The sequence below is a fragment of the Abramis brama genome (genome assembly GCF_963993115.1).
Source record: "Abramis brama genome assembly, chromosome: 10".
NCBI classification, from domain to species: domain Eukaryota; kingdom Metazoa; phylum Chordata; class Actinopteri; order Cypriniformes; family Leuciscidae; genus Abramis; species Abramis brama.
The window spans coordinates 32,206,420-32,222,912 of record NC_139972.1 but is presented as its reverse complement, the minus strand read 5'-3'; the positions used below and the strand labels follow the sequence as shown (position 1 = coordinate 32,222,912).

The 16,493-nt window shown below is 37.4% G+C and overlaps 1 protein-coding gene across 1 annotated transcript in view; it reads left to right on the top strand.

Annotated features, from left to right (window-relative positions):
* The window catches only part of mtus2b (microtubule associated tumor suppressor candidate 2b), a 51,657-nt gene that overhangs the window by 18,440 nt on the left and 16,724 nt on the right, over positions 1-16,493 (top strand). Inside the window, exons 5-7 of the mRNA XM_084125884.1 lie at positions 6,210-6,302; positions 7,986-8,084; positions 11,098-11,297. Of these exons, the coding sequence (XP_083982010.1) occupies positions 6,210-6,302; positions 7,986-8,084; positions 11,098-11,297 (392 nt within the window). The remainder of the gene's footprint in view (positions 1-6,209; positions 6,303-7,985; positions 8,085-11,097; positions 11,298-16,493) is intronic.

Sequence of the window (16,493 nt, the reverse complement as noted above, 5' to 3'; positions counted from 1 at the left end):
TTAAGAGTGAGGCTAAAGACAACTCAAAATCTGACTCGGACAGCTACTTTTATGAATCGGACATCGCTAGTTCTAATTCTTAGCATCTGACAGAAAACATAAGACATGTGACTTGACTGACTCCTGCACCAGCTGAGCAAATGCTAATGTATACACGCTGTGTATAAAAAAAGTTGCTGCCTTAAATTTTTAAGTACAATCAACTTGGATGTCTAAGTCATTTCAACTTAAATTACATTAAACTGACCTAAAAAAAAAAAAACGAGTTGAATCTTGTATAACTTATTTTGATGAGTTAAAGTGATGTAAAAACGTATGTTGTCAACTTATTGATCATATAATTTTTACAGGGCAGTAGGTTTTGTCAAGATATTACAGCTTCTGGAACAAGAACAAATGTAGGGCGGGACTTGATATTGTCCATGGGGAATTGATTGGATGGTTGGGATTCGCTATTGGTGGATCTCATGTGAGTGACAGGTGGCCCCGCCCTCATGCCAGTAAACACATCATCAGAAAAGAGAAGAGATGAGCTGCAAGAGGATGAATAAAAAAAAAGAGATGTGCACGGATAAATAACTCCATAAAAAAACATTATCAATTTTGATTTCATGGCGACTGAAAGGCTTGAGTGTCCTCTTATTCATTTATAGCCTGTATTCACTGCAGTCATTCCCTGAAGACTGCAGATAAATGCTGAGCCTAGCAAACAGTGTTTCTAAACTGCTGAGTCATGTATGTGTTCTTACAATACAGAGACACACACTCTCTCTCTCTCTCTCTCTCTCTCTCTCTCTCTCTCTGGGGTTTAGAGTTGTACTGTAAGTACAGTGTGTTTTGAAACCACACCCTTGTTTAGCATCCCGTCATGACATCAGCACACGTCCTGACATGTCTGATGCTATAGTGGGGACACATTTGTCTCTCGGCTCGGACAGCTGAGGGGTCAACAGTGGCGCCTTCCCTTCCCAATTTTATGTCTCCTCTTAAAAACCCAAAGACTCGTCTGCTTGTTATTTAAATCCGGAGACTTGTATGTGCATGCGGCATTTTTGTTCGATGCCGTGCTCGGGATATAAAATATAATGGGCAGCTGTCGACCCCTCCTGAGTGTCCACATCTAGGCCTGTGTCCCCACTTTCACTCTTGTTTCCTCTCTGGGAAAGTGCGTTAGAAAGGAGTCGGGCTGTTAAGTCCTCCCGTTAAGTCTTCATAATGCAGCATAATTCGTAATCTTCAGGATTCGCTGTAAGTCTGAGTTTTTTTTTTTTTTTTTTTGCGACTCAGTGGAGTTTTAAAATCAGATTAACTTTCTGAAAGCGGATGATGTTCTTTGCCATCTCAAGTCTGGATCTTGGATGCGTTTCCTCTGACGGACGAATTTGCCGCACAAAATGTTTTCATTACTGGGGTATTTTGTACCCCTTTTTACTTTTGTTTTAAAAAGAGACACTGAAAAGCAAGACCTGCACCCATGTAAGTGTTGTTTGTGATTTATTCATGTCGCATACCGTACATTATTCATAAGAGCCCATTTGCCTGATTGGGGGGAATAAAAAGATGTTGTCAATGATTTATTAATATTTTAATTATTATTTTAAATTTTCTTGATTATTATTAATGTTTTTGTTAAAATATCTAACTTTAATTAAGGCCACTCCATGCCATATTTTACTGAAAACTCACTATAGAAATTTTTAATTTTTAGTTTTAATTTCCATAATTTTTCTAGGTGTGGACATTTTTTCTAACATCAGTTAGATTTGTAGTTCAAGGATACGTTTACATTTTTTCACCCAGCTTTTTATTGTTACAGTGTAATTTAACAATGCAAACTACCAAAAAACCTGCATTTTGCATCATTCGGTGGACTTTTGTTGACAAATAAACAGTGTTGGGAAGTAACTGATTACATGTAATCTGGATTATGTAATCAGATTCCAAAAATGCTCTTGTATTTAGATTATATTACATTTTCAAATACTCGTAATCAGACTTCAGTTACTTTTTTATTGATAACATGATTACATGTTATTTTCACAATGGCAGTAAATCAATTGATTCTCTCTACTACTTCTTTTTACTCTTTTAAATTTCCCTTTGTAAAAAAAAAAGCATATGGCGTATACATTCAGAAAGTCCTCTAGTTTTGTGTAATCGCTCACACAGACCGGCCACTAGTCATGTGACTATCACTGAAATCTGAGACACACAGCTTTGGATCACTGCATTTACAGAAATCATTTTTTTAAAAAGTGTTTTCTCTACATTGCAACATTGCATATCGAATCAACTCCTGACGAACACCTTAATTATTATTTGAATTATCATTCAGTAAGTCATTTAACCATGTATTGCTATGTTTTTGGAAGGCTTTTGTCTTTCAAACACATTTTTGTTTTTATTATTTTAAAATAATTTATTTTAATAAAAAATTGTATATGATTTATTTAATTATTAGCTTTTAAGCAGTGTGTGTGTGTGTGTGTGTGTGTGTGTGTGTTTTAAATCAAAATCAAAATAATTTTTTGGAATAAAATTATTTTTTTATAAAATAAAATTAAAAATGATAAAAATAAACATTATTTTTATTTATTTTTCAATATGGTACAATATTATCCTAATAAAATCAATGTGATAAACGAGTTAGGTCAAAAGTAATCTAAACGTAATCTAAATGTAATCTAAAATATAGCTGCGAGCAGCGATTACGGGCCCAAGCCGGTGGCACAAGTAGAAAAAAAATAATAATAAAAATAATCCTAACGAAAAACAATAGGGCTTGGGCCCTAATAATAATAATAATAATAATAATAATCCTACCGAAAACAATAGGGCCTTCGCCCTTTCAGGGCTTGGGCCCTAATAAGTACTTGTGTGTGTAAGATCGAACTTCTGCACTTTTGTATTCCTGCCCACAGACATCCGGATTGCCAGAGGGGCGGCAGCAAAATCAAAACTGCATTATGGGTGTTGAATTTTTGGCACCACAGCCATTTTCCTCTGTTTAGCCACAATTTAAGTTTGTTTTGCGTGTTTATTAAATAGCCCATCTTGACAGCAGTGAATTCCCCCTTATGTCCAAAACAATATTCGAGGGCCCCTCACCCCATATAAGATATTTTCAGCATTGCTATAATTAATACAAAGCTTCTTGTTGTTTTCCTGTTAAATGAATTCACTACGATTAATTTTGTAATTCTAAAAGTCTATCTAGAAGAAATTCTAGAAGACAGTCTCAAGTCACATAAATGAATGTGCATCAAATATACTGTACATGTACTTGTAAGGCGTCAGACAGTGAAACCTTTAATGCTTCATCATAAATAATGCACACGTCTTGCTGTCGTGTGTTCTCTGACAACACCTCATGCCATTTGCCAGCCGACGTCTTCCATCTCCTGCTGATATGGACTCAATCATTCTTGTGACAGCATATCATTAGCATTTTTGCATCAGCATCATGTGTTTTTTATGCACACTTTCTCTCTCGGTTTTATCCTTGGAACTCAGATTGTATTCCCAGAACTTCTGGCAAGATTTTCTCAAAGTTATGAACAAACGTTCTTCCAGGAACATTAATTAAATGTTTGATCGAAGTTGTCTGGTCTTTAATAATGTTCTCAAAATGTTAGCACAAAAACGAATGCACCGATACTAAATTTCTCAGCCGATCATGATTATTAAGAATATCTGCCGATACACATAAGTTGATTTTAAGAGAAAAAATAACTAAAACTCTTCCAACTGATGCTGCAAACTACACAGGGAACCCTCTCACTGGGTACATTACAATAATATTAAAGGTTAAAATTAACAACAGAACCCAAACTATTATATTCAACTGCTATTTATTTTCATATAATGACATTCAACTGAAATGGTTGCATACAACTCAGTTGCACATAAGGAAGTTTTCATACACACTGGTCTTCATGACAGATTTATTCAAAAATACATCATTAACAATAAACAAGCTTCTTTCCAAAGAAAGTGTTTTTATAGCTATATAAGTAACAAACTTACATTGAATTGAACATAGGATAACTTTCCTGAGGTAAATTTTAGTTGTTTAAGTTGTACTTTATCTTTCAACATAGCCCTCAACAAAACGTTCTTAGAACATGTTTTTGTTAGCTGGGTTGCTCATGTGTTAATTGTAATACAGGATCTCAAGGTTTTGCACGCGTCAAAAGGACTGATTTTGCTGTTGAATCGCATACACCATGAATGCTGCATTTTTGAGGTAGTAATATTACGATTAGACCATGCATTCACAACAACAACACTGTATTATGAATAGTTAAACCCTTCCTTGAAAACTTAACACTTGACTTAATTGATCTCGAACAGTGTCGCATTAATCATTAATCCTTGCAGCCTCTCTGCGTGACTTGTTCAGGTTGTAGCGCGTGTGAGTGTGAATGAGGATGTGTCAGCGTTTTTGAGACCTGGCTAAAAATCCATTATAAATCTGAGAGGAGGAAGGTGAAGACAACACGTCTGCGGTGTCAGCAGAACACGCCACATAACTCTGGACACTGGCATGAGTTTGCAACTCAGGGCCCTAGGAAAATGTTTAAAGAGACAGTTCACCCAAAAAATTAAAAATCTGTTATATTTTACTCAACTTCATGTTGTCCTGAACTCATATGACTTCATTGAGTGGGAAAGAAAAGCGTGAACCTTCTGGTTAGTAAAGATATGAGGGTGAGGAAAAAATAGCAGTCTTTATTCTGGATGAATTATGGTTGCTGTTGAGAGACTGCTGGTTAAAAACGTTTTGTGGCGGTGCTATGGTACAGTTATGGTATCAGTTATTTTCATATTACTGTATTTTTTGATCATGTAATGCAGCCTTGATGAGCATCAGAGACATACATTTTTCCAATCCCAAACTTTTGATGTTTCCTTTTATATATATATATATATTTTGGGCCTTTATAATCAATAGAGACAGTAGAGGACAGGAAATGATTTAAGTAACGCAGGTTGGATTCAAACATGAGTCTACAAGTCAAACAAGTCTACATTACATTTATTCATTTAATAGACATTTTTATCTAAAGTCAATTTCAAATAAGAATAATATGAGTATAAGCGATTAATCAAAGAGAGAAAACAATACAAGTAGCGCTACACTCTTAAAAATAAAAGGTCCAAAAGGGAGTTCTCACAGCGATGCCATTTTTGGTTCCCCAAAGAATCTTCTCAAAAGATAATAACCTGAAGAACCCTTTTCCACTATAAAGAAACCTTTATGTAATGCAAAAGTTCCTTGGGTGTTAAAGGGTTAGTTCACCCAAAAATGAAATTTCTCTCATTAATTATTCACCCTCATGTCGTTCCAAACCCGTTCATCTTCAGAAATCAAATTAATGTATTTTTGATGAAATCCGAGAGGTTTCTGAACCAGCCATAGACAGCAATGTAGTTTCAACTTTTCAGGGCCCAGAAAGGTGGTAAAGACATCATTAAAACAGTCCATGTGACTCCAGTGGTTCAACCTTAATGTTATGAAGTGACGCGAATACTTTTTGTGCACAACCCCCTCCCCCCCCTCCCACATCATTCTCCTATGCTGTTGACATAGTGTAAACATCGCAGCGCTTCCTGGTTCTACGTCAGAACACCGGCTCACCATTGGCTGCTCCTGCATCAGCATCACACGCATGTGTCGTGGTGCTCACATGACCAGCATCGGCCAATAATGAGCTGGCATTCTGACGTATATCCAGGAAGCGCTGCGATGTTTACACTACGTCAACAGCATAGGAGAATGATGTGGAAGAGAAAGAGATTGTTGAATAAAGTCGTTATTTTGGGTTTTTTCGTCACTTCTTAACATTAAAGTTGAACCACTGGAGTCACATGGACTATTTTAACGATGTCTTTACTACCTTTCTGGGCCTTGAAAGTTGCAATGACGTTGCTGCATATGTAGGGTCAAAAACCACTCGGATTTCATCAAAAATATCTTTGTTTGTGTTCCGAAGATGAACAAATGTCTTATGGGTTTGGAATGACTTGAGGGTGAGTAATTAATGACAGCAATGTCATTTTTGGGTGAAATATGCCTTTAAAGGTTCTCCTGAACCCATCAATGCCAATAAATAACCTTTTTAAGAGTGTACCGTAGAAATGTTCAGTTGTAGTGTAAGTGCATGAAAGGATATTTTCTTCAAAGCTTCTTCTTTGGTTCTCCACAGGTTCACACAGTGGCAGTGATGAAAGCAGGACCCATAACCCCCCGCCCCCCAGCCGCCGCTCTCTGCACACTCCCCCTCGCGCATCACCCGTGGGTAAGTCGCGCCACCGCCAGTTCCTGAGCGTAGTGATATGTGTTATAGTTATCACAGATTAATTTGTCTGATGCTTTTGCCTCCAAATGTAACCTGACCAATGTTGTGTCACGCAGCAGTCACATGACCCTGTGTGAAGAGGTGTGTCACAAGCTGTTTCCATCCGCCCATTTTTATGGGCATTTCGGGATATCACACACACACACACACACACACACATATTTCTATCGTCTCTATGTGTTAAAGAGTCACTGAAGTAGAAGCCTGTCGATAGCTGAAGACATCATTAGAATAATAATAACAGAATAATATTCTCACTCTTACAGAGAATTGAGCAAACCTAGTAATTATGGACAAAATCAGTTCATGGCTTATAAAGAGGGAGATTTGTTCACTCTAATGGAGAACAAATCTTATGAAGCAATAATAGCAATGAGCTTTATTTAAAAATACACTATTAAACCCTCCCAGAAGAGGTATATCATTTTTTTTTTTAAATCCAATACGTTTAAATACGAAAATAAAACTTTGGAAACATGGTAAGACTGTCAAAATACACATCATTTATTTTTTTCAGATCTTTTAAATAAAAAATGTATGAGATATAATTACCATTTACACATGAAATTATGCTGATTTCTGCTTTTAAATTCTCATACATGTTCAATCCATCTAATGATATATTCAAATAAAAGTTATCAGAAATATTGATAAAAATATATATGTTCTTGCATCACACTGGTTTTTGCTGTAGTTCTAGTAACATTTTCAATTTATTAACTTCAAATTATTAATAAAAAGGGGGTAAATGAAGTAATAGCATAGTAAAAAACATGGTAACATTCAAATTTTCACATTCATTTATTAATTAAAACAGATGCAATATGGTTTTAGCTGAGAAATATTAAGTTATGACTGTTTTAAAAGCTTGTGCAAAAGGTGTAATGCATTATTAGAGGGTTAAGCTGAATGATAAAATTCATCAAATGTGTATATAAGCTCTTTTAATGTTAACTACTTTTTTTATTGTAAATTATTGTTATTCTTTTGTATTGTGCATATATATATATAAAGAATATATTTGACCAAAAATACAGTAAGACCAGTAATATTGTGAGATATTATTACTATTTACTAATATTCTATGTGAATATATTTTAAAATGTAATTTATTCCTGTGATCAAAGCTGAATTTTCAGCATCATTACTCCAGAATGAAATAATTCTAATATGATGATTTGATGCTCAAGAAACATTTATTATTTTCAATATCGAAACAGTTGTGCTGCTTATTTTCTCACTTTTTTCAGGATTTTTTGATGAAGTTCAAAATAACAGCATTAAATTAAATCTTTTGCAACATTATTAATGTTTTTACTGTTAACTGATCAGTTCAGCAGTGTTCTTGCTGAATAATATATTACAAATATATATATAATATAACATGTAACGTTCTCCAGTTTTCAGAGTTGATTTAGATTTTTTATATATATATATAAATATTCTTGAAGGGCCCTTTAGTGGTTGAAGTATGCATTGCACCACAGCTGATCACTGCCGTCACAGTATGAGAGAAACATTAGTGGGCCGAGGGCTCCAGCTAGTGGACACTTTCAGCACTTACTTTATCCTTATGTAAAGCTACTGTATCATATAATAAATGCGCTCTTTGTTTCTCTACAGCCTCTAGAAAGGAGTTTCAAAGGGATGGAGAAATCAGCCGTCCCATTGTGTCGTCCCCGAAGAGGTTTGCAGTGGTCTGTCCCAAGCCTCAGTCCCCCAGTGAGTGTCCCGTGACCGTGTGAGGTCTATTTCTTCCGCTCGCCCCTCCCAGTCATTTCACATCCCTCATTAACCAGCTACTAGTGGTTGTCATAGCAACACTGTGAAGACTAAAGACTTCCATTAGGAAACCGGCGATTCCCTCACTAATGCTTCCAGACTAATGGAGGAAAAATTGACACCACAGGTCTTAAAATAAGATCATTTTACGTTTTGCTCAGTTTTTTATTTCTGTATTCTCAATAATTCTGTTGAAATACACAATAAATGGAACATACCAATACATAATGTCAGTTTGGATGATTGGATGATCCATGTTAACAGTTGTTTGGGATTGGTAAGATTGTTGTTTTTGAAAGAGGTCCTTTATGCTCACTGCATTTATTTGACCAATCGATACAGTGAAAATAGTAATAGTGTGGAATATAATTACATTTTAATTTTTATTTAAATATACAGTCAAACCAAAATTTATTCAGACACCTTCAACATTTCTCACATTATCAGTTTATTCGCTATAGTTTAGAAAATGGTAATAAAATACGACAAGAACTGATATTTCACTGGTTTTGGCCATCCTTCTGTCTCACAAATGAATTAGGTTGAATAGCTGTCAGCTGTTAAATTTAAGTACTCAATTAGATAATACCAATTTAGGTAAACCAATTACCAACCAATGCTTAATTTAGTTCAGTCTGTGGTGTAAAAAGGTCGCATTAGCAATTAAAGAAAAAACACTTAAGCAAAACATGGTCAGGTCAAAGTGTCTGAATAATTTTTGGTCCCAAATTTGTATAGATTTTACTGGTAGTCCACAGTATGAAGAATTTTTGGGTATAATATATCACAGTTTACTTTATTTTGCTATCCTCACTTACATAAGTAAGGGATAATCCACGGCTAGCCATGCATTTAAGGATTTTAATGCACGACGTAGAGGCGAAGAACCACCCGACGCGAAGCGGTCCGCTTTAAATAAAGTAGAGCCATCGGATTGCTTTTATTTGAATGAATTCACATTTATTTAAATTCATTATTAAAAGAGAGAGACAGAGAACTGAAGGAGAAGGAACAGAGAGAGAGAGAGAGAGAGATGCGTGCGCGAGAACCTGTGTGCGTCTCTTCTTTAAAGTCTAACGTTAGCAGCTAACGTCCCCTCTTTGCTTAAGCATATAGCTAACTTAATGATTCTTTAATGGATTTATTACAATTATTTATGAATGACAGGCAACACTGACAGTGACAAGGCAATCTTTATTTGAACTAATCATGTCATTTATTTATTGTTAATTCTTTGTGCCGCTTTTTGTCATTCAACGTCTTCTCCAAGTCTTCTATTTCGTCTTGTGCCTGGGCCCATTTCTCAGAGTTGCCATATTCACCATACAAATTAAACGATATGCAAAAATCATCCATTTAGCCTACCTAAATAAACATTTTCATATGCGTCTCTCACTCTGCTTGCAAGTGTATCTGTGTTACTATGGTTACCAATGTAGCGGATTAATTTCGAACTGTAATCAAACTGACTGGAACTACCTGTGCATTAAGTAAGGAATAATTGACGACAGGCCGTTGAATTATTAGAAAAATAATGCACACCCGAGGTGGTAATGCGGTCACGACGCGAAGCGGAGTGGCCGTTACACCTCGGTGTGCATTATTTTTCTAATAATTCAACGGCCTGAAGTCAATTATTCCGCTTATACTACAGTTACCACACCTCGAAACATTGTTCAGATTATGTATTTCAAGACGTTTGTAAAGTTTTTGTCATTAAAACGCTCTTGTATGTAGGACTAATTTCTTACGCATCTAATCCCATGCCTCCGTTGCTAATTCCAAAACGTCATTTTAGAGTTAGTAACGGAGGTTTGAGCCACTGATAGCAGATGCTGGGGACACACGACTAGCTGACACAATCTCTGACTGTTTTCATCGACTGCAGCAGATTTTAAACACCGACTTTGAACACAGACTGAACGCGCTGAACACGCGTTTGGACATGATCAGTCATAAGTATCAAATTACATTCATAACCGGCCTTAAAGTGTGTCCCCGGCTTTATGCAGTTATTAATGCAGTTATTAGAGAGAGATGTTGCAATAATGAGACAGAAAAGCATGTGCGTCGTCAATATTATTATTTATTTATTAATTTAGTTCGTTTTAATTAATTCGTTCATTCTTTTTTTTTCATTGACAGACAGACTAGCCAAATAAATGAAACACAAAGCCATTTTTATCAATACTTATTTATTTGTTATTATCTGCAATACAAATCCGTACTGCAGGACTATCCATTTATTTAGCCTATATTCAGTTTAATTTTCTATTGATTATAATATAGATAGGACTATATACTTTATTTATTAAAATTAAACTGCATGTTTCTATTAATTGTGAAGCTAGACATTGAAAATTGCAGATCAAGCGCATGGGGCTAAATGCTTTTTCTTGTTATGAATTGTATCCTATTTTCCGTTATTACAGTTAACTACGCGAAGTGATATGGAACTGTAATGCGGTCAAGACCTGCCTGGAACTACTTTAGCCGTGCGTTTCCCTGAAAATAATGCACACCTTAGAACGTTCGTCAACCAATCAGATTCAAGCATTCAACGGCCCTGTAGTATAAACGGTTTTACTGCACACCTTCCAGCCAATCAGAATCGAGTATTTAAACAGCCCATGGTATAAATGAACTATAAAGTCCCACTAGTAAAAAAAAATATCAAAAATGATATCTGGTGTCTGAATAATCTTTGGTTTGACTGTATGTTAAAATGTAAATAAACTCATATAGGTTTGGGGTGAGGGTGAGTAAATGATAGCAGAATTTTGATTTTCATAGGGTGAACTATCCCTTTAAAGGTTTTTTTTTTATTTTCTTTTGGTGTTGGATGCATGTAAACCTATTGTAGGAGACCTCCAAAACAAAAATAGGAACCTTTAAAATAGCATAAGAAATCTCATTCTCGTACTAACTAGTTTTTTTTCTTCAAATCTCCCAGTGCGTCAGAAATCATGTGTGGCCCGTCTGGGCGGGCGTTCAGACGGCGTGGATGCCGAGCGGGAGAAGTTGATAATGCAGAGACTGAAAGAGAGATGTGAAGATCAGGCCCGGCAGCTGATCATCCTGCAGGAGGAGCTCAGGAAGTCTTCACGATGCCTGGATGTGTTCACCATCAGCACACAACACTTCTGCCAGAAGGTGACGCTCTCAGAGTCTTCATATGACACCACCGTGACTAACTTAATAGTTAAGACCGTGATGGTACCACAAGGGGTTGCAGGTTCAATCCCAAATAGGAATTACCCAGAATTCAAAGTTTACGATGATGTAAATGAACTGCTGAAAAATAGTTTGAAAAGTGTTTGAAAGAATCAATTTGTGGAAACGAGGCAGTCAAAGTGATCAAGTGTTGTGTTCAAGAGCCCAGGGGGGTCAAAGGGAAACACCTTAATGGGGCTGTCAAAATGGCTGAAACTGGAATTTTATACTAAAATATTACTAATATTTGAATTATATTCAAATTTAAAAGGCATCATTTCAGTTAGGCTTGTCGCGATGAGCAAAATATTAACGCACCACATTAAATTGTTTATTCAAAGCAATACATTACATGAGTGTCTGAAAATAAGTGCATAAGGTTTATACTAATGTTTATAAATCAAATATAATCTCATAAATCACATAAACAATTATGAACAAAACAGCATCATGCATTTATGCCTAGTTTATTACGAAGAGCCGAAGCGGTGATCACACAGAGTACTTTTTGAGTCTAAAAACACGAGTAGCTGTGGAATGGAAAAAGCCCTACAAAGTCTTGAGGCGTGTTTTTTTTAAAGGGGTCCTATTTATAACTTTAGTTAGTGTGTAATGTTGCAGTTTGAGCATAAAAAAGATCTGCAAGGTTACAAAGCTCAAAGTTTACTTTGAGGGAGTTTTTATTTAACAGAATCCCCTTTTCAAGAACTACAACGAACGTTTGGACTTCAACGTGATTTTCCTGGATCTTATGAAGTCAAAATGTTACTCATTTAAATAATCTCCGCCCACGGAATACGCAAAGAAGGGGACGAGGCCTGGTTGAGCTACGCTAGAGAAGACAGTGTTGTTGTCGCTATATTGAAGAGACACTGTTTTTCCACCCATTTCCAAAACTCATTTGTTTGACCTTCCTAAGGCTGACGAACTTAGAATTTATTTTTAACACTGTTCCTGAACATTATAATCCCAACGTGTATCTGTGTGCTGCACATTTTATGGAGAACAGCTGCAGGCTACGCACAAAAGCTTCTCCTTAAATGGAGCAGTTCCCACTTTGTCGAGACAATCTGTTGTTTAGGGATCTCATCTTGTTCGTATGTCTTACTTTTGTAGTTGCATTTTCTATTAATTACAATTATATGTTTTATGTTGTTGCTACGATGTAAAGAAAGGGTAAAGCTTTGCCTCGGCTAGCCTGCTAGCTAACATTACAGTATTGATGTAGTGTTTACTGTTGCTTTTGTAAGCTCTCACTTTTGTAAGACTGTTCAACACCCCTTAGGAAAATTAGCCATGGTTTTGGGATCAATTACTGTTTGTATTACTAGTTTTCCAAAAAAAAAAATCATGATTAAATGGTGTATAACATCTAAAATGTATAAGAAAATTAAAAAAAAACAACAACTCCGAAACGTCCTGTGAAATCCATCCTGCACAATCCTCTTGTTCGTTAACATTCTTAAGTCTGAATTAGGCTTGAATTGGTTTGAAATTGACGCCATCCTTAATATTTACATCTGAGTAGAGCTTGCGGTTATGGAGGGGCGGGACATTTCCCGAACACACTCTAAGCGCTGCCAATCACAACACACTGAGCCAGCTAACCAATCACAGCACATTTCGGAAGGAGGGGCTTCATCGAAAACAACACATTCAACCAGACTGGGGAGAGAACAAAATCAAGACTTCATAAAAGGGCATAATAGGACCCCTTTAAAGTTGAACTTCTGTTTACTTTACATGGCTTTCTAAACATGCGGCTCTCTGTTGCAAGACTCATTCAAAAATGAGTATTAGTAGTGTTGTCAATCGGTGTGTGCAGTTGCTATGGTGTTGTGGGGGGTTGCTAGGGTGTTACTACTTTTTTGATTGCTAAAGTGTTCTGAGTGATTGATGCTACTTGGTCACTAGGGTATTCTGGATGGACAATTGTATGTCATTGCTAAGGTGTTGTGAGTATTTGCATGTTGCTATGCAGTTGCTAGGGTGTTCAGGATGGTTTCCATGGTGTTGCTATATGGTTGTTAAAGCGTTCTGAGTGGCTGTTAGCATGTTGCTATGCGTTCACTAGGGTGTCTTGGGTGGTTTTTCTGGCATTGCTAAGGTGTTGTGGGTAGTTGCTAGGGCGTTGCTACTTTGTGGTTGCTATAGGGTTGTGGGTGGATGTTGGTGTGTTTCAATGCAGTTTAGGGTGTTCTGGATGGTTGCTAGGGCGTTGTTACTTGTGGTTGCTAAAGGGTTGTGGGTGGATGTTGGTGTGTTTCTGTGCAGTCTCTAGGGTGTTCTGGGTGGTTGCTAGGGTGTTGTTATGTAGTAAACAAGCACACAAAGCTTGGTTCCAAATGGGATTGTTTAGGATTTATTGCACACAACCGCAAATGTCATGATTACCATAGTTTAAGTGTTGTCACTGTACTATAGGACATGTTGTTTATCATATTTCATCTGGAATGCTTTCCCTCGTCTGATTGAATGCTTGTATGTGAAAATGTGTGTTCGTGGACCCAGTGGTATCAGACAATGCACACGTGTTATTTTCTTCTTTATTGATCTCATCCTCCTGTTCTTCTATCTCTCCATCATTCACCCCTCCTCCTCCCAACATCTCCGAGTGTGTGTGTGTATGAGAGAGAGAGAGGGCGAGAGGCTTGGGGGTTGTCTGAAGAACATGTGTAGAATCGCAGACTCACACGACTCGTTGTTGAAATAGTCAGCCTATGACGCTAAAAACAGGATGAGGTAAGGTCGTTTGTTGGGTGATTTTAGCCTTTTTCTACCACATTCTCCCTAACTCCTCCTGTCTGTCTGTCCTCCACTCCCTCTCTCTCTCTCTCTCAATCGGTGTGCGTATGGTATTCCCCTGACAGGTTTTTATAAAGCTACATTTTGTCCTAGCATGAGCCAATGTCTCTCTCTGTGTCTCCATCCTACATGCTGTTCGGATACTACAGAAACAGTGCCAGGAAGAGTGTGTGTGATGCTGCTTTCTTGCTCTGTGACTTGTTTGCTAAAGTAGGACCAGTGATGCTTTTTGCTTAAGATCTGGTTTATTTCATATTCATTCTACATTCATCATTTTATATACTTTGTGTGATGGTAGTGTGTGTGTGATGATGGTAGTGTGTGTGTCACGCTGTCAGTGAAGACAAACATGTGCTCTTACGGAGAGGGAAGCCCCACCCTGAATGCTGAGTCTGACACTTGATGCAGATGGTCTGATATCATAATTCTGTTGTTTTAAAGCACTTTTGGTCTTTATTGACCTTTTTATATTAATGCATTTGAAATTAAACATTGCATGATATGAGCATGGATGATGCCACTAACTAGATTTTAACATTTTCGGAAGAAATTGTCAGTGTTGCCCTTGCAAAACTTGTCGCCACAATGTTGGAGCGGTTGGATGTTTTTGGATGGTTGCCAGGGCATTGCTATGTGGTTCCCAATGTTTTGTGAGTGGATGTTGATGTGTTGCTATGCACTTGCTGTTTTGTTATGGGTGGTCGTTATGTGGTTGCTAAGGTGTTGTGAATGGTTCTTGTGTGAGTGGCTTGGGTGTTGTTGTGTGGTTGCTAAGGTGTTGTGAGTGGTTCTTTATGGCTGTGTCCAAATTCAGGGTCTACATCCTTCGGAGTGCTCATTTGAAGGATGTTACGTCACAGCGCCGCGACGAAGGCTGTCCAAATTCGTAGGATCCTTCAAATGCGGCCCACAAATACGTCCTCCTTTTCCCCGAATTGGAAGGATGGGTGTGGTGGATCCTTTCCCGTCCTACCTATCCCATAATTCTTTTCGGCAGAGCGTAATGGCGGACGAAGCGAGTGGTAGCCATGGTAGCAGAGTGGGAGAGGAGTATGCTTTTCGATGTAAGTTTTTTTAAAACTGTCTTTTCAAAAAAAAATATTTATAAATTTATATATATTTATAAATATATTTTTTCAGTGGTTGTCTAGTCAGGCATTTTGTTTTAGCGTTAAGCATTTTTTTTTACATTTGTACGTTTATGTAAAAAAAAAACATTACTTTCGTAAACTAGCTTCTTCCTTACTGCCTGTGTGAATATCCCCTTATAGTAATTATTACACACAGCTAATTTGTTAGTGATTGAAGCTGTTTTTAACGCTTCTAGGGACGAAAGAGCAGACAGAAGTGTTTATAAAGCTCCGGTTGCTAGGCGACAGGATATGAGCAACGGGTAAGGGAGGGAACTGAAAGAAGGCTAGGCTGTCCAAATTCACAAACACCGATTTCCGGGTTTTGCGGTCGTCGGAGGATCCCTCCTCCTTCAACCGGGTAGGAAGGATCCTAAGGAGGATGCAGACCCTGAATTTGGACACAGCTTATGTGTTGCTTTACAATTGCTGTAGTGCTCTGGGTGGTTGCTAAGCCATCACTATGTGGTTGCTAAGGTGTTGTGAGGGGGTCTTTATGTGTTGCTATGCACTTGCTTTAGTGTTCTGGGTGTTTGATAGGTCATTACTATGTGGATGCTAACTTGTTGTGAGTGGTTCTTTATGTGTTGCTATGCACTTGTTGTACTGTTGTGGGTGTTTGCTGAGGTGTTGCTAAGATGTTGTGAATGGTTGTTTGCTGGATGCTATGTGGTCACTAAAGTGTTCTGGGGGGTCTGGGGGGATTGCATTTTGGTTTCTTAGGAGTTGTGTGTGGTTATTTATGTGTTGTCATGTGGTTAATGTGGTGTTCTGGCCAATTGCTAGGGCGTTGCTATGTGGTTGCTAAGGTGGCTGTTTGCAGATAACCACGTGGTCGCTAAGTTTATATGGGTGGTGTCTATGTGCCTATGGATGATCTATTTAGTAATTGAATGCTCCTCGGCAAAAATGATGTAATATATCGTTTAGTTTTTGTTCGGGGCATTCTAAATCTACGTCCAGAGGGGAGGGGGGAAAATTCTGAACAAAGTGGGTGCAATGGATCTTCCAATATTCTCAATGCCAAATTAAGGGTATACTGGTCAGTCAGATTTGTGATGCTTTTAGTGTCTGATCCAGTAATTTTTCTACCCATTTTTGTCACCTTGTCCAGCATGTTCCTGTTCAAGATAGAAAGACCCCCCCCCCAACACTGGATGGCAAAAGACACCACGCTCTGAATAAAAGTTAAATAAAACAA